Here is a 22,713-nt window from a genome sequence, read left to right as displayed (position 1 = left end):
TAAAGTTGCACCAGGGGAGTTTTAGGTTAGATGTTAGGAAGAACTTCTTCACTGAAAGGGTTGTGAGGCACTGGAACAGGCTGCCCAGGGAAGTGGTGGAGTCACCATCCCTGGAAGTCTTTTAAAGACGTTTAGATGTAGAGCTTAGGGATATGGTTTAGTGGAGGACTGTTAGTGTTAGGTCAGAGGTTGGACTTGATGATCTTGAGGTCTCTTCCAACCTAGAAATTCCGTGATTCTGTGAGAGGCGATGGGCACAAACTGAAGCACAGGGAGGTTCTGACTGGGTATGAGGGGGACACTTCTGTACTGTGAGGGCGAAAGAGCACTGACATGGGCTGCCCAGAGGGGCTGTGGCGTCTCCTCTGGAGATGCCCAAAACGGAGGGGAGGGGAGGGACACCCCGCCCCAGGGCGGCGTTATCGCGGCCGTTACTCCCCACACACGGCCCCGCCCCGCCATGACGGCAGCGGGGCGACCCCCTTCCCTCCCCTTCCCTCCCCTTCCCTCCCGTCTCCTCCCCCGCGCCTGCGCAATGCGAGGCCGCCGCTTTCCCGCCTGCGGCGGGTGCGTGAGGGGCCGGAGTGAGGCGGGAGGGGAGGGGAAGGGTTGCGGGGGTGCCGGGGGAGGTTGGGGTGGCGGTGAGGGGACAGCCGGGGGTCTCACCGGGTCTCGGTGCTCAGGTGGAGGATGACAGGAGGCCAGGAGCCGTTTTGCGTCAGGTTCGTCAGGTCTGCCGGCAGCTCGGGGTGCTTTTGGCAAGCTCTCGAGGTAAGTAGGCAGCCCCCCCCCCCACCCCCCCCCCAATTCCCTCTCAGGGCCGGTGAGGTGGCTCCGGGGTGGGTCTGGAGGTGACGATTTGTACGCTAAATGTTTTAAATCTGACGGTTGTGGAAAGCTGGGGGGGTGTTGAGGAGCTGTTTGGTGTTTTAGCTCTCTGTTCTGCCAGTATGCTCTTGCCAGGGAAGCTTTTTTGTGGGCTGTGTCGGGGGGATGTGCTTTTATAGCTTCCTCAGGATTAAGTAACTCTGGTTTGTCGATTAAATGCGTGTAGTTACATGAGCTGTTTTCCTGCAGTCCATAAAAGAATTTCAGTCGGAAGAACATCTCCAGATCATTGAAGAAGAAACAGCACTCAATATAAAAGAAAATGATAAATCCCTTTATATTTGTGATCCTTTTAGAGGCGATGTTTTCAATCATCTCAAAAAGGTATGCGACCCATCAGTTTGCTTACGTTATTCTTTCTTTTCTAGGAGCACTCATGGCCGTGCTTATACACTTCATGTTGTTCTCACACTAAATATAGTAGTATTCAGTATACCCAATAACAACTTTAAAACTTCACTGCATGCTGTATTTAGGGATGAAGAAGATGAGCAAATAAGGATTGTCTTGAAGCAAGTGGAAAAATAAAAGTAGGATTGGTTCTGGTTCTGCTGGAGTCAGAAAATGAGCTGGCTCTCATTTTCTTTATTCTTGAGTAACGTGAGTTCATTTGACCTGCAAGGAATTGTCCAGCAGACAAAGACTGTCTGGAATTCTGTGACATGCTAGGTGTAGCATCTGTTGCTTTTATTAAGACCAGAAAACCTAAGAGGACTGTACTGAAAATACCCACCAGAAAGTAAAGCAGAACTGTCACCTACCTGGTGATGCTAGAGGAGGACAGAGGACAGGCCTTGCTTTGTCACTCAGGATTCAGTGACAAAGGAAACCTTCCCTGCACCAGTGTACCTTCTGCTCATTTTCCTTGTTTTCTGTTCTTGTTATTTCATTGCAGCTTGGCTGTAGAATTGTTGGACCACAGGTGGTCCTGTACTGTATGCAGTCCCAGCGATGTGTCCCAAGAGCGGAGTATCCTGTGTACAACATGACCATGGCCGATGTAACGATATCCTGTACCAGCCTTGAAAAAGATGTTAGGGTAATGCGTTGTACATGATGGATCATTTAGCTGACTTCTGTGACGTTTGCTTCAGGTGGCTTATTGCTAAGGCATCAATCACAGTATATATACTAAGTGTAACTGTGCCTGTGTGTATACGTGTCTTGTCTTTCTATAGTTTGTAGACTATGTATAGTTTATGTAAAGAATTGTATAATTGTATGGAGAAAGAGGATGTCTTCCGGTAAGTATGTAGCTTACAAATATGTATGTAGTGGTGTATCTATGCATGTACATGCATAGTATAAATGTATATAAAAGTGTAAGACATCATTAACATGGGAGTAAACGTATGTTTGGGGATTTTTATTAGCTGAAGAGGTAGATCATTTAGCTTGCTAGTTTGTCTCCAGTTAGCATGCTACGGACAACATACCATATTTTTGGTTTCTCAAATTATGTGGTAAATATTAAACACCCAGCCAACTGTGGTGTCCATAGTTTTTCTTAAATGCTTTCTTTTAATTATTCCAACATCTCTTTCTAATTTATACTACCTAAAAAAACAACCATCAGTACATTTTTTTTTCCTGATACAGTATGATTGTAACATCTTTATTAAGGATATGTATTATATTCAGCTTACCGTAAATGTAAGTAAAATTGGATTTATATTTGATATTTTTGATCACTTCCATATGCGTATACACTTTCGATTTATGAACAGGTGGGGTTTTTGTTAGGAGAAACCACATAGAACTGATTTTTTTTTTCTTTATTTCTGTTTTTCCACACTCAGGAAGAAGTTCATAAATATGTGCAGATGATGGGTGGACGTGTGTACAGAGACCTCAACATGTCAGTAACTCATCTTATAGCTGGAGAAGTTGGCAGCAAGAAATACTTGGTAGCTGCTTCTCTGAAAAAACCTATTCTGCTTCCCTCTTGGGTTAAGGCACTGTGGGATAAATCTCAGCAAAGGTAAAACAAACAAAAACTTACTTTGTGATGAGGACTGGTAATTCTTAAGGTGACACACACTTCTTTCTTCTACCAGTTAATTTTACTTGCTTTTTTTTTTTTTTTTTTCTTCTCCTTTTCACTCCTTTAGCATGATGAGATATACTGATGTTAACATGGAAGACTACGCTTGTCCTATATTTCTTGGCTGTACAATTTGTGTAACCGGCTTAAGTAGCTTGGACCGGAAGGAAGTCCAGCGCCTCACGGCTGAACATGGTGGGCAATACACGGGACAGCTCAAGATGAATGAATGTACTCACCTCATAGTTCAAGAGCCAAAAGGTAGAACTCAGAGAAAATATTATTTTCCCTTTTTGAATTGAAGTAGTGTAAATATGCATAAGAGTTTAAACAGTCTGTGTCTGCTTCAGTCGTAGTCTTACTGCTTCTATGCAGGGGAATAGTGTTGATGAGAAAAATAACACAGGACACACTGGCTTTGCTCTAAAGGCATACAAAAGGCGAACAAAAGAAGCAAACAGAGACCCTGATAGAACTGAATGGAAGGGAAGGGAAGAATAAAGAATAATCCTAGCGGGAAGGGACAAATAAAGAAAACTTAAGTTTTCTGGGAGGGTAGGATGGGACTTAATTTATACACTGATTGAAATTAGTTTGTGGATTCATTATTTTTAACTATTCTTTGTACCTTCTGGATGCTATCTGAAGATCCATCCTTCCCTCTTGTTTGTTGGTTTGCTGTGGGAAGAATGAGAAGCTTCTTATTTCATAGCCTAGTAGAATGAGAATTTGGAGACAGGACAGTTACGTTTGATTTCTTCATATTTAAATGTGCAGGTACTGTCTGCACTTTACAGATCCTTTTTTTTCCCAGTTGATATAGCAATGTTACTGAAAACAACTTGTAGGTGGGTTTTGTCACCTTGAAATCACTTACTTGAGTTTTAAAATTTTAATGTCAATTCATCTTTCAGTGATCACTCTTTGAAACATTAGTTTGTTAATAACTCGTGTCTTTTTCTTTTATTTAAATTTGAAAGGTCAGAAGTACGAATGTGCCAGAAAATGGAATGTGCATTGTGTGTCCGTGCAGTGGTTTTCTGACAGTATTGAGAAAGGCTTCTGTCAGGATGAGACAATGTATAAAATAGAGGGCAGATCAAAATCAAGTAACACACCCAGTACCTCAACGCCTACGAGTCACGCCAGCAAACCTGATAGTAAGTAAGACCTTTTAAGATGCATTAAAGTAGGAAACATTTATAGTACTAAGAAAGAAGAACGGTTTTGAATTAGTAGGATGCTGCCTGCTTTTGCAATGATAATGTTTGGAAAGTTTATTTTCTGCTCTGTTTATGCTTAAAATGCAACAGATTACTTTTATGTACATTGTATATTCCAACATCTGTAGACTTAAACATGTGAATAATTGTTTAAACAGTCAGTTTGAATTAGGTATACCTGTCCACTTAAGAATCAACAGTGTGTAACAATGTCCTAAAAAAAAAAAATAAAATAAAAAAATCAACAGGGCTGTTCCAACGCTTGTAATTTAAATCAGGTGTCAGTTGTGAATTAAACCTTAGAACAGCCTTAGAGGGAAAACAAATGCTGATTTTCAAGTTTTTTTGTTTGTTTGTATTTTACTTAGCCTGTTACTTTTTTACTTTATATTTCATTTTTTCCCTTTATTTTTCCTTTATTTTTATATATATATTTTATTTTACATTTCCTTTATTTTTCCCTTTTTCTTTTTTTTAGACTTCACATTTCCTTTTAGCACAACAAAATCATGTGTCAGTTTCATATTTTGTTCAGTTAAATTGTGGAAAGAGAGGAGAGAAAACTAATGCGTCTTCTTTTGTTTCTACTAAAGCTCATAACTTTTCGGACGTCAGCCACATCTCCAATATCAATTTGAGTGGTGTCAGTGAAACTGCTTGTAGTTCTGCTATGAGCAGCAGGCTGGATCCTCCTCCTGATGAGCTGGAAAACTTGGACATAAGTTCTTTTCAAGCCCCTGAAGATTTATTAGATGGCTGTCGAGTATGTTTAACAATCTTGTGTTTTGAAATGTTCGGTCTTACTCTGTGGAAGCAAGTTACACTGAGGTGCTGACAGTTCTGCTGGAGTAAATGTTTTATCAGCCACAAATGCCATGTTTATGTTGTGGCCATATACTGTAGCTTGTGTGTCACATGTATATGAAATACATTAATTATATTAAAAAAATATATATATATATATATATACATAGAGAGACATATGTATTTAAATACTGTAGTGATTGGATTCTAGAACTGGTGTACAGTGTTTCTTGATTTAAATTTTATTCTGTTACACAACTTCCCTATTTAACTTTTGGTTGGGGGTTCATTCCATTAGTAAATATCCAAACTTTGCTAAAATAGCATACAAAGATTACTGCTCCAGTTACTGCTTAACTTCTTTTTTCCTGCTTCTCAGAAACTGTACCACTTGTACTTGTGTACAGCAGTTGTGACAAATTATACCAAAAAAATCCTACCACATTTTTTTCCCTTTTTTTGTCTTTGTCAAAAGCCTTATTTGTTTCTGTGTTCTCGTTGTAGATCTATCTATGTGGTTTCGGTGGCAGGAAGTTGGACAAGATGAGAAGGCTCATTAACTGCGGTGGTGGTGTTCGATTTGATCAGCTTAATGAAGATGTTACCCATGTCATTCTGGGGGAAAACAGTAATGAACTGAAACTCTTCTTGGACAAGACGCTTCACAGGTTCTGATAATTACATTGCCTATAGTCTATTTCTTCCGTGTTTTCTTTATCCTACTGCCTTGTAAACAAGAAAATATGTATCGGTGTGAAAGTCTTGTTTAAGGCAACTGTTTAGGAAGAATCACAACTGGTATTTACAACTACATCCTCATGTGCTTTTGAATATGCTGAGTTTTGGATAGCCATGGGTCACATCAATAAATAGAAAGCAAGCATTCTTATTGGTGAAAAAGAGGTGTTGATGTATTAATATATGGAGGAAGAAGGATTTGGCAACCCAGCAGCATGCAGATAAAATTTACACTGTAGGAGAGTAAGTATGAAGCTCTCTGTGCTCAGACTGAAAGAATTAAGAAGCCTTAGGGCCTGTAAAGTGCACAACACTTGCTTAGTGTTGGAGTTGCAGACTTCAGGTGCATGTATGTATGCATGTGTATACACACCAGTAGTTTGCAGAGTGGGAAGGAAGAATCACAGTTTTTGAAACCTGCTGTAACTTATTTGTATAACGCTTTATTTTATAGGCCTCATGTAGTGACAGCAAAATGGTTGCTGGAGTCATTTACTAAAGGTTATCTATGTGCAGTGGAGCAATATATCCCTCCCAGCTACCAGCCATTAGAGAATCCGATTTTGGAGCAACCTGGCGTGAAGTCAATTTTTCCCAAAACCAACAGTCTTTTGAAGAAAGAAACTGTGAATGTTACAAAGCGCCAGCAAGCTGCAGAAGACGACTTCTTGTCTCAATATCTAAATAATGATTCTACGTTAGGTAGGTTCTAGGCCCAGCACGCCAGAGAGCTTGTGAATTGAATTTGAGTTTTGCAGCATTTACTTAAAAATTGAATGGCGTCTAGTGTTTTAACTTCTGTATTGTATTTTAAAATTTAAATTTAAACAGGACCATATAGAGCATTTTATAATTTAAAGCTGATGGAAGACAGCAAAATGCTACTACTTCTCCGTGAAGCCATTGAGTCACCTTCAGGTTCCTGTCAAACAACTTTTTCTTTTTTCTCTTCCAGTTGAAGCTGAGAAAATACCATCTGGTGGCTTCAATGATGTTACTCGTGTGACTGTTCAAGAAGAGAATAATTCTTCTGTCTGTAATGGTTCTTTGGGAGAGCCTTCTGCACTGGTTGAAGGAGGCTTATTTGCCAGAAAAAGATTTCTTCTTCTGGGTTTTGGTGAAGAAGATGAGTCCTGCATTGCAGATATTATAAAGGAGAATGCTGGGAAAATTGTGCCGCCGCAAAGCAGAACCATTGCGGACTATGCTGTGGTGCCTTTACTGGGATGTTCTGTGAAGTCAACTGTTGGAGATGTTGTCACCAATACATGGCTGGTAAGGAAGTTAACTTTTCGGTTCAGTAATAAAGCAGAATGTATTAGATATAAGTCTTGTCAGAAAACAGAGTTACTGGTGGCTTGTATGCAAATAAGGTACTGAGAAATTGGCCTTATTTTATTGGAAATGTGCTAAATAAAAGGCTTTAAAGCCTTTGCGTATTTAAGGTATCTTTCACCTGTTTGATTTTTTTTTTCTACAGTTTATTTATAAGAGTTTGTTGTCACAACTCAAAGGCTTTTCATATGAGATTCTACCAGTATTTTCTCTAAATAATGAATTTGTAGGCAAAGCAGTTGACTGATTTTCGCATAAAGAATTCAATATCAAATGATTTCATTTGATATCTTTGTGCTTACTGTTTCTTGCTACATGCTCTCTGCCACATCAGAAAGCTGTGGAAAGCAAGTCATCTTTATAACTCAAGGTCAAGAAAACATTAATTACACTTATCAAGAGGGGGCACATGATCTAGACTAGCTGCTGATAGTAGGTTTTAGTACTAGATAACTGAAGTGAATCTATGCAGAGCCTCAGGTCATATGTTGAATTACTTCAGGGGAGTCTCCAGAGTTGGAATAGTAACTGAGAAGTTCTCAAAATGTCGAAGTCAGTCAAACCTGGCAAAAATAAAATTATCTAGAAGAGAATGATAGCTTGTGAAATAATTTGTCTCAAGCATAAGAATGGAAGCAGGTTGCTTGTTACTGAGTCCATAAATGCTGTTGTACAGTTCCTGCAATATTGCTGTTTGCTATCTATTTGGCTTGATTGCATTTTCATCTCTATCATCTTTTTTTTTTTTTTTTTTTTTTCTCCCTAAGGTAACATGTGTGGAAGAGCAGGTCCTTTTAGATCCCCAGTCCAATCCACTTTTCACACCAGTCCCAGTAATGGAAGGAGTTACTCCCTTGGTGGACTGTGTTCTTTCTTTTAGCCAGTTCACTGGTGCAGAGAGAGATTCCCTAGCTTATCTGGCAGGACTGCTAGGAGCAAGGTATGTCTCCTGTTACTGTTCCTTCTTGTTAGGCAGCCAATGTGATGAAATCCTTCATGCATTTCATTTATTCTTTCACAGGACTTAAAAAAAATCTTGGTGTAAAGCTCTTTCGGACTCTGTTAATTTATGTTGCTGAAGCTATGAGGCATTAATATGCAGTTCTTTATTTCCCTCTCCTTTAGAGAAGTTTAGTCTATTTTCACAGAGACTAATTTCTGTCAGAATCCCCTGAGTCTTGTATTTCTCATATTTGCTGACAAAAAGGACAGTTATTCAGATACTGGGCCTTCTGAATTGCTCTTCAGAGTCCAGGAGCAGACTGTTGTTCCTCTTCAGTAATATCTGGTCCAGCCTCATAACCAGTGCCAGTGCACCATTTCCTAGAATGGTGAATTACTTGCTTACAGTCCATCAGGAGCTTTGAGAAGCATTAACAAAGCCATGTTCAGTCTGGGAGTGGCAAAAACGTATATTCTCATCACAGAGTATCGTTTGATCTGATTTGCAGTCTGTTTGAACTGAAGTGTTTGCTGGTGAGCTCTCGGTTCTTCTGTCTTGTAAAACTGGGTCCTTCATGATAAGGGAAAAATTGTAACATGAAAACTGTTGTTTGTTTGGAAACAATGTTTGTCAGCTCCAGAAGGGAATCCAGCCTGTCCTGTTAATCTTGCAGAAAAATCTTAGGCCCAGTACATGGAGTGTACATACTAAGTGGATGGCCCTAGGTAATTCTGCTGGTTCTCCTTCACTTGCTTGAATGTGTTTTATAGTACTGTAAACTTTCCCTAAGTTAACCTTGTCATGACTAAAGAAATGTTTTATTAATCTAATTTTAGAGTGCAGGAATTCTTTGTGCGAAAAGCCAATGCAAAAAAGGGGATGTTTGCCAGCACACATCTCGTGGTGAAAGAGCCAAGTGGTTCCAAGTACGAGGCTGCAAAGAAATGGAATTTGCCTGCGGTCACCGTAGCTTGGCTTTTGCAGTCTGCAAGGACAGGAAAGAGAGCAGATGAGAGCAAGTTCTTGGTTGAAAATGCAGAGGCTGAAGGTTGGTTATTAGCAAGCTAAGGGAGTATGGGAAGAAAGGTTAGGTGAATGAAGTTGCTATTTAAATAAATGTATATGAGATCTGTGTTTAAAAGAAAAATCAGATTGCATGTTTATGTTTCCTTTATTTCATTTAAAGATAAGGAGAGTTCCGTTACTCAACTTAATGACAAGACACCAGCAACTATTAAATCTCCCGATTCTCCAGAACGACCTACTTATCTGCTTGAAGCTGGAAAAAAAGCACCTGTGACCCCTCTTGATATCAACAGGTTCCAGAGTAAAGCTTTCCAAGCTGTGATCTCTCATCACATTGGGAAGACCGCAAGCCCTCATGCACAAGGGGCACTGCCACAAAAAGAACCGTCTTTGCACCTTGACACACCATCAAAGTTTCTTTCCAAAGACAAGTTATTCAAGCCTTCCTTTGATGTAAAGGTAATGTTCTTTGCAAGTTTTTAAGTCAGTAGAGCCAGCAGGGTAAAAAATGTGCATAAACTTAAAAAGAAAACAGAAACTTGATCTTAGGTCTCTTTAAGCTGTTCACATGCAGCCTTCCCCTTTTGAATAAAGCAGGAAAAATGGCTTTATTTATTTACGTGCATTTCTAGTTAACGACCTGTGGATGAAATCTATTGTGTAGTAGATATTGTAATGTCCTTAAGAAAGCTCCTTTGTGCCTATTGCATCTTAGGGGTTCTACACCTCACAGCATGTATTCCTCCAGATACTGAAAAATAGTTACTTGTTCTGTGATGAAATGCTACTTTAAAATTGTTATGTTAAAAAGTATCATTATAACTGCTATCAAGCTGTTACTGCAAGTTGAAAAATGGACTGGGGCTTTGGGCTCCTTGTCTCATTCTGAAAACCGTGAAAAACTACTAACCTTAAAACAAAACAAAGAAGCCTCTGACACTTGGGAGTATCTATGCTGGAATAACTCTTTGAGTGATCTGAGTGCTCTTGGGAAGTCTTCAAGTTTGTTTTTGTCTTCAAGGCCTTCAGTAAAAAGTGAATTCACTGAATTCCTGCGAAATTATTGGGTTTCTATGCATGCATGCACCCCTTCCCCAACAGAACAAAACATTACGGAACTAGAATTATCAAATGTTCTTTTGAGTTAATCCTGTTTCATGAAACTAGTTCTCTGCTTTTTGAAATCTAATAGTTTGCTACCTTGATAACTTTCAAAAGCAAGATACTTTAGGTTAAAATTCTTCATAAAAAAAAAAAAAAAGAGCTTGGTGTTTTAATAGTTTGGAGGGAATCACATATCTTCCTTACCCAAGAAGTTGCATATGACTGTTAGTAAATTAAAGCACTGGTTTGGAATTAAGAATGCCTAGGTTTGGCTGCTGGTTTTTCCATTAAAGCAATTCTCATTGATAGCAATAAAAAAGAAGATCATTAATCTTGTTTCTGTTTTACTTAATCCTATTCTTAGGGTCTGCATATCTTGTACTGTTTTTGTGCAATGGTACTGTGTTTGCACTTACTTACCACTACTGTAGTACGTGGTCCTGGTTTATGAGTATGAGATCTTACTACTAGATTTATGAAATTTGCACTCGAGTGAAAATATGGGTTGCAATGTGTTCATGAAAGTCAGTCGGTTACTTCTTTTTTTGGTAGGATGCTCTGGCGGCTTTGGAAACTCCAGGAGGCCTTGGTCAAAAAAGCAGGAAGCTGAGCACACCTCTCTCTGAAGTCATTGGCAGGAACTTGAAATTGGCACTGGCAAACAGCACACGGAATGCAGAAGCTTTTACTGCCAGCCCTCAGTTGAAGGCTGCACAGCCAGAAGCGGTAGGAAATGCTGGAAAGCAAAGAATTTCAAATCTGTACAACTACCCAAATGCTAAGTAGTTGCTAAGCAGCATGCTATATAAATCTGTAGCAATCTCATTTTCATAATATTAGGATAGGAGGATTTTATCCCACTTAAATTCCTAGGCTTCAGATGAGTAGGATCAAATAGTCTGCTTTGGGCTAAAGTTCAGGGTTGTATTCTAATCTACCCTAATGAAAGAAAACAGAAAAAGAAGCAGGAGAAAAGGATGTGTACTACTTGCCGTGGTAGTCCACAGTATATTGTAAAAGAGGGGCAAGAAAGCTAATGGTTTTCGGTAAAGGAAGGCTATCACTTGTTATTTTGTAGTTCTTTATATTGCTCTTTTTCGTTCCAATACAGTGAAATACGTTGTGGCATCAGGTTTAATAATTCCCTAATTTCAGTGTACAGGAAGTGCTCAGTCTGTGATGAGAGGATAACAATATAGTTTGGGGAGGCTGGCTGAGAGTAAATCTTTTGTCTTTGGTTTCCTCGTGTTTGGAATGATAATAGTGCTCTCTTGACCATGGGGACTGGGAGTAGCAAGTACAGAAAAAATGTGTTTATCTTTCTTGTTAGTGTATATGTTATCACATATTACACTAAATATTTAAATATTGTTGTTATTGATACTGAAACCTTCTAAACATTACTTTTTTTTTTTTCCTCCTTGACCAGGAAGAAGAGCCCAAGCCTCTAGCTGATGTTGTTATCTGTGTTAGTAAAAAGCTTAGTAAGAGGCAAAGTGAACTGAATGCGGTAGCAGCTTCTCTTGGCGCAGAGTACAGGTATCAGCTGATCTAAACAGCTTCTAAGCTTCTGCACTGTTAGGAATTCTAATAAATATGAGTCATGGCATTATAATATTCTTATCTACATGACCTTTTGCTATAGCTGAACTTTAGATTTCACTATCTTAAATGATTTCTGTTGCAAAATATGCCTATCTTTTTCTGCTGTCTCTGTGTTCCTGATAAGTCTGTCTTGGAAAGACTGTTTGTCCTGAAATCTTCTGGAAGCACAGGAAAATATTCTTTCTTTCTCTTTTTTGCAGAAGACTCTGAAGGTGTTTCAGCTTTTGAGTAGTTTAAAATATATATTTTGGATTTTGAATCTGATCTTTGGTTAAAAACTAATTATTTTACAGATCGTAAGCTTTTCTAAGAACAAAAAGCTTGCCATTCTTAACTAAAATAGGTTGTCACTAGGACGAACTACAAAATAACTGCTGTGATTTAAGACAATTCTGGTCTTGCTAAACCCTGTTTATGTATTTTATTACTGACTGCTCTAAAAGTTTTCATTCAAAACGTGGATGAGGAAAATGGAGATTAAAATTGATATAAAATATACATATTATTATTTTATGTTATAATATATTAATATAATTATATATATAATATATATAATTATAACATGTATTATAGATATATCAATATTCATATATTTTATATTCTAATTGAAATAGCATTTGATTTTTTTATCAGTATAAAATTATTTATTTTGAGCTTCAAGAATTAGCATTTCAGTTGCAGCTCAGTGCATCAATGAAAAGCAAAGCTCTAATACTATGTCATACGTTCTTTTAGAAACTGATTTGGAAGTTCATTTACTTAAATAAAAAGAAAAACAAACAAACCCTCTTTCATACCTTTCTCAGACTGACTTTTGTTTACTTCAGGAATATTTTCAGAAGAAACTGAAGGTGTTCTATCTTGAAACTCATTGCTGCCTTTTTTTTGGTGAAGAAGCAGGCTCATTATTTATTTAGGCATAACAAAATAAGCAAAACAGTATTTTATCATGAGCGAAGGACAGGAAAAATTCTGGGATTGGCGTCTGATGCTTTCTGGTAGCAAATTATATCCTAAAGTTGCATTTCATTTTTCTTTCTAGATGGTCTTTTGATGAATCAGTAACACACTTCATCTACAAGGGAGGGCAAAATGACAACAACAAGGAGTATAGATCCGTTAAAGAACGGGGGATACATATTGTTTCGGAACACTGGCTTTTAGAGGTATGGAAATTGCTTTGTTCCCTTACTAAAAGTAAAGGGAAACAGAGGCTTAAAACTAGGAACTGATGCTTTATGTTCCACTTTGAATTTATAAATTAAACAGTTTTCACTAGTGTACTTTTACCTTGTTCTCCATGAGGAGAAAAGGAATTCTCTTCCATTTGACAATTCTGCTACGTTCTTCAGAATGAGAGCTACATTTTTCTCTTGTGAAAACTACCTTTTCAGTGATGCTTTTATTATGCTTTTCCTATGCTTAGATGTGGAACTTCTCTTATTTTTCAACCGGTTTCTCATCTTTCATATGTTAACTGATGTTGTTACAGAGTGCCCAAGAATATAAACGGCTTCCTGAATCTCTCTTTCCTCACACCTACAATCCCAAAATGAGTCTGGACATCAGTGCAGTGCAGGATGTCAGGCTTTCCTCCTCGGGTAAGCTTCCATCAACTGGAAAACCAGCAGAAGAAAATGAGGTATAGTGTGTGATATAAATTCATGTTCTATGACACCATGGGGATTCAGTTCACTTAATCGTTACGTTTAATGAAATAAATAAATTTGATGCTTAGTGATGCTCTGGATCAGGTTTAGCTAGTAATTAATAGCAGCTACTGCAGGAGGATCTTTCAGGTTTTTCCTGCATTTGTAACCCTCTTCTAAGGCGGTGGAGGGAAACCCAGACACTTCAGGATTCAGTGTGCTTTCTAAATTTGAAATAATGTAGTCTATGCTTTGCTTTCTCTTGTAAATGAATAAGAGATCCAAAGCATAAACTCAACCTAGCAGACGTTTAGACTGCAGAGCAGGTGTTGCCATTGATGCTGTTGTTCACTGTCGTGCTGTCATTGTGGTGGCAGAAAGGTTAGCGTATTCTAAAGCAAGACTGTTAATCTTCAGAATTTGTGCAAGTGTTGAACAAGGGTAAAAAGCAAAAATTTGGGAGTTTGAGAATTCTACTTGTCTTCATTGGTTTTAGATTATTCCAGTGGATGAAGATGATGCTGAGGATGATGTCACTACCGACCAACTAAAGGAAACAGTCCATACAGGAGAAGAACAAACTGTAACAAGTGAATCCAAAGGAGGTAAATAAAAATCCTTGCTTTCAAAATAGTTGCAGAATGTCAAACTGCCTATATAAGCTTTTTACAGTGCTGAATGTTCAGATCTGGAAGTTTTAGGTACCATGTTTATATACCAGTCAAATACAGCCAGCCCTCATCGTTGCTGCATTTGAGAAAAATGTTTTGCTCTCTAATTTAAAGATTTTTATTGGCCCACAAGAAAATTGTGATCATCCATAACAAATTACTTGCCTTCTGTTTCTTTGTTTTTAAAAAAACTGAAGTTTGATTTTAACGTGACAAATCAATATTTTAGACTATACATTTCCATGTAATATACAGAAATATGTTACAGGAGAATTGTTGATACAAGCTAGGTCACATGGGCAATTTCAGAAGGGATCCAAATGGGAATTCCTACTTGTGCTTAGAAATACACATTATGTGCATACACATTATGCACACTTGGGGTGTGCATAATTTTCCTAGATACTTTTTCCACCCCTTAATATATTGTCTGCTTCTTGATGTGGGGGAGGGAAATTTACTTGAATCTCACCTGTTGCAATGTAACACTCCTGATCCTGCGGGCTTTGTCTATTCTCTTGAAGTTTTGACCCAAGCACTAGAAATGAGGGAGAACTTCCAGAGGCAGCTGCAGGAGATCATGTCTGCCACATCAATAGTGAGACCACAAGGACAAAGAGGATCCCTTTCGAGGAGCAGTTTTGACGGTTCTCCAACTACTCCCGATAGCACACGGCCCATGCGAAATGGCCGCAGTAGGGTTTTGGAAGCTCTAAGGTATTGATTTGCATTTTGAAACACCTTATTTTGTCCTCTGTATTCATTCTCAGATAGTCACTGAAACGTGAACAGGTCTGCAGGGTTTTCAGATGTATTGTCTTTCTCTACTGATGTACTTCAGTTGATTGTTTTGTAATTCAGTCTTTAACAAGACCTGCTAGACAGACTCAGATTATTCTATTAATCCTAAGATTACCCGTAAGTGGGTCTGTCTCACTTTTCAAGCAATGGTAGAATGATTGCTTTTTAGTTTTGAATTGAATTATGCTGATTTCTTTTTCTTCAGATTAGTTAATGTTCTTAGAGATATTTTTTTTAAGAAAACAGTGTTGCAGTACTTCAGTACGTAGCTCATATACAAATAGTTCCTTACAGAAGCGCTTTGCAGGAATATTGCTCCTCTTTTTCTTTTCTCTCTAAATCACAGTGAAAAGAATTTGAGCTCTAACAGAGCTGAGCTACAGTAAGAGATTAATTGAAACCTTGCAAAATTATTCCGTTTAGCTTGGTATTTATTTGCAAATTAATAGGTTCAGTAAAGAGCAAAGTACACTGATTATGGAATAATTTATCAGCATGACATGTAATAAAAAAAAATTGCCTACTTATGTTTTGGCTGACTTTTTTCAGCCACGCTGACGCTCAGACACACAAAGCCAGGCTGCCAGGGTTGTTTTTATGTTGAAGCTTTCTCATTTTCTGTCCATGCTTTCTAATAAAGCCACTTGGATGCTACAGTTGATGTGATCCTAACACATTACCTTCTAGGATGGTAGTGTTCTGCAAAACAAACAAATATTTGAAGTACCTATGCTTTTTGTCTCAGGCAGTCCCGTCAAGCACTTACGGATATAAACACTGAGCCTTCCCAGAGTGAGCAGATCATCTGGGATGACCCTACTGCAAGGGAGGAGAGAGCGAGACTTGTCAGCAACTTTCAGTGGCCCAACAGTCCTTCCCAGTACCCAGAGCAAGTTCAGAGTAATGTCAATAAGAACATGGATGAGTCTGTCTTCAGAGAATCCATAGGTGATTCAGAGATTGCTGGTATAGGTAAGATCACAAATAAAATGTTTTCTCTTTGTAACAACATCGGGTGGATCTCTGGGGCTTTTAAAATATGGTGGTGTTTGGATCCTACTTTAAAAACAGTAGAAAGTGAGCATTGTTGGTATTTCTTGGATGAAGATACAATTTTACATATTTGAGCTCTGTTATGTGTTGCTCTTTCTTAAAGAAGTGCTTTCCTATCCATTTGCCATTTGTGGTCAAACACCAAGGCAGAACTTGTCTGAAAAAATAGCCTGGATCAACTTCAAGAAATCTCTCTTGTATTTTTATTTGGAACCCCATCTGGTTTCCAGGTAACAAGTCAGGTAGATGGAGTGGAATGCAAATGGAAATGCCAGTAGCGGAGTCTTTTTAATCATAAAACCAGCGGGTGGTTTTTGGACATTTAGAATAATTATTTTTTTTTACTTTGTCCATAATTATATTCAGCCAAAGACAAATCATGTAACAATATTTTACTTTCACAGCTGTTCCTGAGGCTGAGGATGGAGATCTGATGGAAGGTGTAAAGAATCCTGTACACAGAGATCCTGAAACACCCATTAAAGATAACCTGATCCCCACTCCACAGGCTCCCAGCATTGCTTTTCCCCTGGCTAACCCTGCCGTGGCACCACAGCCCAAAGAAAAGGTTTGTCTTATGAAGAAATGCTTATAAGGACAGGTGCTTTAAGAGATATAACCATACTTTAAGAAATTTTGAATTTGACTGTGAATATCTGAATTTAAAATCTTGTAGTGGATTACTTCTTTGCAGCTCAGTTTATGTCCCCTGTTCTCCAAGATTTTGAACAAATAATGGCTGCGTGAATAAATAAAGCTCGCTTGTCCAGATAAATTAAACTTTTTGCCGTGTTAGCAAAATAGCTCCTGGTGGAACACTGAGGTGGGCTGTGGGTGTTACCCAGAACTCCTCCAGCCATGTTAGGATGATGGAAAAAAAGGTTAGGCCTTTGTTTCCTTGGTAGTATCTGGAATTCATGCTGAGGTACAAAATGAGTATGTGGCTTGTGTCCATCCGCCTCCCCTGCCAAAGACCTGGTTTAAAAATTCCGTGTGTTATAGTGAACTTGGAAGGCACTAGGAAAATGAGTTGAGTCCTTTGCTTGCCATGTATCACGACAGCCAGACTTTAGAGGCATGAAGTGCCCTGTTAAATGAGCTGAGGTGGAAATGCATGAAAGCCCTTGAAGTTACAGAAAGCCTGAATGGAGGAAGCAGCGCGATAGGTGGATGATGGCTGCATTCAATTTGGCATCCAGTGACCCTGAATGGAGGATTAGTTTTTATGACAGATCTGTTCAGTTGTGCCCTGAAGAAAGGGGGAGCCAAGAGGACGTTAAGCAGGAGACTAATGTCAATTTGATGAGATCCAGCTTTTTGTCAAGTGATTGACAGGTTTGGTTCTTCTTTTCCTGGCTAAAAGGAAATACAAAAATAACCCAGAATGGTTGGCAGAGATACAGTCAGCTGTCAGCATAGTCTTTGTCATATTTTCAAAATGTCTTACTGTATTTTCAGGCCGTCGCAGAAGATGAGAAGGCTGATGAAGAGCCAGAAAAACACCGTAAATTTCAGCTGTCTTCTCTTAATCCTCAAGAAAGATTTGATTACTGCCATCTGATTGAGGAATTAGGTACTAGATCCTTGTGAAATGCACAGAATAGTGTGTCTGTAAGCTGGTCAGCTGTGGCTCTGGGAAAAGAAAGGGCTTCTGTTGATGACTCACCAGATTGGAGGCCTCAAATTTATGGTTTTCTGTGCTTGTGAGCAATTCCTTGAATATATTGTTATTATGTGAGTGATCAGCTTTGCTGTAAAACTGCAGGAGACAAAAACATTGCTGTTCCTTTTAGCTGTCTCCACAACAGCCTCATTCTTCACTGTTGGGGGTGTTTAGGATCTGCCCTCCTCTGGTGTCTCGTTCCTGTCTGTGTTACATTGGCACTTTCTTTTTATCAGAGCCACTCTTTCTGCCTGCTCCTCCTTCCTTGGCAGCTTCTGCCCATGTCACTTAGATTGGGGTTATCCGTGTAAATTTGAGTTAAGTGTATTTTTATTTAAATTCATTCAATTCTCGCTTTGAGTGATCCTTTGTGGTACAGCCTGACCCTTAAATAACTTTCAAATTCATTCCTCAATTCCAAGGTGGAATAGTACTTGAGAAGCAGTGCTTTGATCCAAGTTGCACACACATCATCGTGGGCCATCCTCTTCGAAATGAAAAATTCCTGGCCTCAATGGCAGCTGGGAAGTGGGTGCTTCATCGTTCCTACCTGGAGGCATGTCGAGCAGCTGGCTGCTTTGTTCAGGCATGTAACCTTATTGAGAAATTAGGATGTTGCACTTCTTTTCATGTGTGTGTTTTGTTTTGTTTTTTTTTTTTTTTTTTTTTTTGTACCTTACTGGGAAAGGACCTAACCTCTGAAAGGCAAATAGCAATTTGGGGTGCCCAAGCCTTGGAATTTTTAGAGGATCCAAAACCTGAGAAATGTTTGGCAAGCTTTTCTCTGAAAACTAGTTGCAGACAAAAACTTGTCCTGATCTAGGACAAATTAAAGATCTATACTTTATAATTAATTCTGAAAATTGAAGCTTGAGTACTTTTTGGTAAACTTCCACTGGTACCAGCTGTGAAACTAATTGTACCAGGAATTAAATCTTGATTTATTTCAGTAAATGAATGTTAAGTTTTGAAGATTCCAACTCTATAACTGTGTATGTAAACCCGTTGGACACTCTCTGCCAACTCCACACCTCCCTAACAATTCAGTTCTTCTGTCTGGCAGTCTTTTCACATTGACCAGGCTAACTTAAACTGGGTCATATCTTTACATACCAAAACCAACTTGAATTGTTTTGGAATATACTGTAAGAGTCCAGAATAGTGAGTTGTATTGGATTCCCCTGTTGATATCCACAGGAGGAATCTGGTAGTGTATGATGTGAATTGATGTCACAGAAAACATGAGTTGATTTAAAACAGGGGGCAGTTTTTATGCATGGAAAAGAAACTTCTGTGCAATTAGGAGCCATATCAAATTTTAACTAATGCCGTATTCCCAGATAAAACTGATCTACAAAGCTACAGTGGGTTGGGATTTTTTTTGGACATTGTTGTTTTTATTTGTTTTTCTTTGCCATCGGGGAAAAACAGTACAAAAGTTGGGAGGACTTCTTTGTAATTCAAGCTTATGATTGTTCTAGGAAGAAGATTATGAGTGGGGAAATAATTCCATACTTAATGTTTTGTCTGGAATCAATGTAAACCAGAAGAAACTAGCGCTCGCAGCCATGAGATGGAGGAAAAAAATTCATAAAGGAAGGCAAGAAACTGGTATTGCTGAGGTATTTAGAGACTTGTTGAATGTAAGCTGTACGGTGTGGGTGGCCAGGCCAGCGGTTGTCACCAGAACTTCACTGGCAGAGCAAGTTCATCTGTCATCGTAATAGGAACAAAATGGCTTAGCTGGGTATTTTCCTAGTTAAGTAATTTTGTTTTTTTAAGAAGTTTTTTGTGCTAATATATTAAAATTAGGTCCTTATCTGTTCCTGAGCTGTTGTTCATTCTTTTCCAAAGCTAAACACATACATACCAACAGGTGTAAATGTCCATCAGCCGTCAAGGTGCCATTGTTTCTGCTTCGGAGCTCTGACCGGGGACCCAACTTTTTCTTAAAAGGAAACCTCAGCTGGTGCTGGCAGTGATAGAAGTGCTGTGCTGTGCCATGTATGTGAACACAGCTCCCTGGGCAGCATTTCCGTAGCTCTAGCAATGAGTGTTCTATGCACTGCAAACAAGGCACATGTTTTCCAAAAGCACCAGCTGTGATTTTTACCGTGCAAGTTCTACAGTGTTTCAGTGAGATTTTTGAAAGTGGGACTTGAGCTCCACAAACCTTTTAAACTCCTCTCTCAAACCAGGAATTGAAGAGTTCAATGAAAGGTAGAAATGCTGCCCCTGTGTCAGTTGCATGAGTGTAACGCTTGACTTGAAGATATTTATAGTAACCTTTTTAAAGTGAGTGCTTGTAACAAACCCTCTGTGCCACTTGCCTATTTGGAGACCCAGTGGCCAGAGGTGCTTTTACTATGACAGTATGTAATACAGTGCACAGAGCAGAGGTTAAAAATGTTGTTTTCGGTAGCTGTTTTTCTTAAAAATGTGGTTTTGTACATCAGTGTCTGTTCTGGAAAAAAAAAATACTCGTTGCCAAGTGTTTTTTAATGCCCCTCTCGCTATGTGGGTGAAAGGGCTTGGTGGCAAGCTGCTGGAGTGTGTGGGGTTGGCTCAACAGCTATTAGGAATCATTTTGTTGTTTTTTTTATATTTAAGAAAGACGAAACCAGGTGATAGCAAATCTTCATCTGATGGATATTCCTGGAAGAGATAAATGATGGATCCCCTAAGTGTGTACTTTTGTAGTAAATTGAGTTTCTTCTCTAGGGAGCCTTCAGTGGCTGGAAAGTGATCCTGAATGTTGATCAGACCAAGGAAGCAGGGTTCCGACGCCTTCTTCAGTCAGGAGGAGCAAAGGTATGTATGTTACTGGTTTAATTTTGTTTTCAAAAAAAATAAGGACATTTTTATCTCTTTTGTATTTAAGATATTAGTAACAATTTCTGGCCCCAGCTCTCATAAGAGGATCAGCCTTCTTGAAGGGTACACGATGGTACAGGAAGCACTGTAAATGGTATTTAGTTTTGTATTGGTTTGCTGCTTAACTTGATGAATGTGAATTTATAGGCCATGAACTGCATTTGTCTCCCTTGGGGAGGAAACAGAAAAATAAGCTAGTTCTTGTCTTTCGTGTTTTAATTGGCAGGTGTTTTCTGGTCATTCCGCATCTTTCTTCAAAGAAGCGACTCATCTCTTTGCTGACTTCAGTAAGCTGAAGCCAGACGACTCCCGGGTGAACGTAGCCGAGGCAGCAGCCCAGGGAGTGAACTGCTTGAAGCCCGAGTACATCGCCGACTACCTCATCCAGGTGCGTGTGCCCGGGGCGCTCTCAGGAGGGACGGGTCAGGCCCCTCACCTCTAGCAAGCCAGGTCACCGGGAGCCTCCAAAGTGGCTGCTGCTGTGTTGGCAACGAGCCTCTTTGCCAGCAATTATGGCCACAAATGCCTGCGCTGAGTTATTTCGATCCGTGGCTGCAAATTTTAACAAGTCGTGCTGTAACATGACTTGTTCCAGTGCTGGCAGTCGGATCTGTTGCAGGGCAGGGAGTTTGCAAAATATTCAAAATGTAGGTGCACAATGTTCATTTTATTACTTTAAAACTTAGAAAACAAATGAGCTGTTTCTTCCTTCTCAGAAGCTTCTTGAGCTAAGCCACTTCTTTTTCTCCCTTCCTTTATTGAAGGAGCCACCTCCCCCGATGGAGTCTTACTGCCTGCCAGAAGCTGAACTTTATTTTCAGAACAACAAAGAACTTGGGACTGGATTATCCCAGAAAAGAAAAGCAGCGGGGGAAATGAGCAGAGTCAAGAGATCCAGGATACACTGAGAAAATTCGGTGTTTTTAACTTGTACATTTTGTATTTATATTTTTTCATTCTTACCATGAAAATTAAAAGCTTCTAATTTGTCCTGAGATTAAAATAAGCTTACAGGAATACTCATAGGAAAGATTGCTTTGGTTACTGGTACCATCCAAAACTGTTGCAAGAGCTTATTCAAAAAATATTTTGTCTCCATAATGTTACAGTAACAGTTACGGATTTGGTTTAGAGACACCACTGTGTAATAGTAGTTAAGAAATACGTTGTGAGGGGCTTAGTTCATCTTTTATCTGTGTGTTGTGGGAAAAACAGCAATTGATGAGAATGCTGTTACATTTGCACACAGCAATGGACTTAGAAGAGGAAAACCATAAAACCTGTTGGTTTCTTTTGGGGCAAAAAAAAAAGGGGGGGGGGGGAACAGACCAAAAAAGGGCTTACAGATTTTGCTACTAATGGTGGATATAATAAATTATTTCTATAAAATGTTTTCTGTGTTTCTGCCATTCTGAGTGCTGATGATTGTGTTAAACAAACCTAGAACTAACTCTTCTTTGCAGGAGCTGAAGTCTGGCTGAGCTCTGTTTGAGGCTGCAGCAGGAACCCAGAGGTAGAAGAGAGCTGTTAGTTTCCAGCCGCTGGAAACGTTCTTGGTCAGACAAGCAGAATGTTTGACAAGTTATTTGACATTTCAGTAGCTGTGGGGTCTGGGTGTGTTTGCTGAGAACGTGCTGTATGCCAGTTGCACCATGCTGGGCTGGGTAAAGGTGCTTAGCCGTGCTTTTTAAATCAGAAGAGCTTTATTTAAGCGGCTGGAATTGCTGCAGCCTGTTTGAACAGCAGAGCACAAGTTCCCCTGGCCAGGGCCCCAGTAGAGGTGCCCAGGGAAACGTGTGTAACATCCTCCAAGTCTATTTAGCTATTTTTATTGTGAAGGTGAGGGCTGGTGGGGGCTGTGTTCTACTTTTATTTTCTAGCTGCTGAACACCCCCTGTATTATAGAACACCTCTGCACCGCCAGCAGTTGTGGGTACCAGGAAGGAGCAGCCACCAGGACCCAAGGCTCAGCGCAACCAGGGGGAGAACGGCCCCTCTGCTGCTGAAGGGACAGGACAAGGGGCCTGAGCTGCGGGAGTCCTCAGGTGAGAGAGCAGGAGCACGGCATGCCTTTACGTGCAGGACTGGAGGTGCCAATGCCCATGAGGAGTTTGGTTCTTTTAAAAGGTGAAATCCAAGGCCCTGGGAGCAGAAGCTTAGAGATGGCTAAATTGAACTGCAGCAACTACAGTCATAGCAACTGCTTTGCTTTATCTTATCAGCGTGATGCTTTTTACTATTTGTGGATGTCAACCACTACATCTCTGCCTTGCTTTAGGGCCATGTACAGAA

At 39.5% G+C, this 22,713-nt stretch overlaps 1 protein-coding gene across 1 annotated transcript; it reads left to right on the top strand.

The window, feature by feature from the left end:
* The first annotated feature begins 551 nt into the window (after positions 1–551).
* On the top strand, positions 552–21,713 carry TOPBP1 (DNA topoisomerase II binding protein 1). Its single transcript, XM_082755294.1, has 28 exons — positions 552–567; positions 684–771; positions 1,078–1,212; positions 1,784–1,927; positions 2,688–2,869; positions 3,000–3,193; positions 3,913–4,092; positions 4,749–4,918; positions 5,464–5,627; positions 6,152–6,399; positions 6,653–6,972; positions 7,800–7,972; positions 8,812–9,023; positions 9,162–9,460; positions 10,658–10,831; positions 11,535–11,644; positions 12,753–12,876; positions 13,203–13,352; positions 13,856–13,964; positions 14,555–14,747; positions 15,577–15,803; positions 16,289–16,452; positions 17,343–17,457; positions 17,970–18,133; positions 19,029–19,169; positions 20,269–20,358; positions 20,648–20,809; positions 21,186–21,713. The coding sequence occupies exons 2-28, from the start codon at positions 691–693 to the stop codon at positions 21,327–21,329; spliced, it is 4,569 nt and encodes a 1,522-aa protein (XP_082611420.1). The 5' UTR covers positions 552–567; positions 684–690; the 3' UTR covers positions 21,330–21,713.
* Positions 21,714–22,713: the final 1,000 nt, after the last annotated feature.

The sequence above is a fragment of the Aythya marila genome (genome assembly GCF_965140915.1).
Source record: "Aythya marila genome assembly, chromosome: 2".
NCBI lineage: Eukaryota > Metazoa > Chordata > Aves > Anseriformes > Anatidae > Aythya > Aythya marila.
Note: the sequence above shows the minus strand (reverse complement) of the source record. Positions and strands in the feature narration are given on the sequence as shown.

Excerpts from the sequence above, each read along its gene's own strand:
- TOPBP1 (XM_082755294.1), top strand. The coding sequence starts at position 691 with ATGACAGGAGGCCAGGAGCCGTTTTGCGTCAGGTTCGTCAGGTCTGCC. Across the intron at positions 13,353-13,855 it reads AACCAGCAGAAGAAAATGAG|ATTATTCCAGTGGATGAAGA; the intron begins GTATAGTGTGTG and ends CATTGGTTTTAG. Across the intron at positions 15,804-16,288 it reads TTCAGAGATTGCTGGTATAG|CTGTTCCTGAGGCTGAGGAT; the intron begins GTAAGATCACAA and ends TTACTTTCACAG.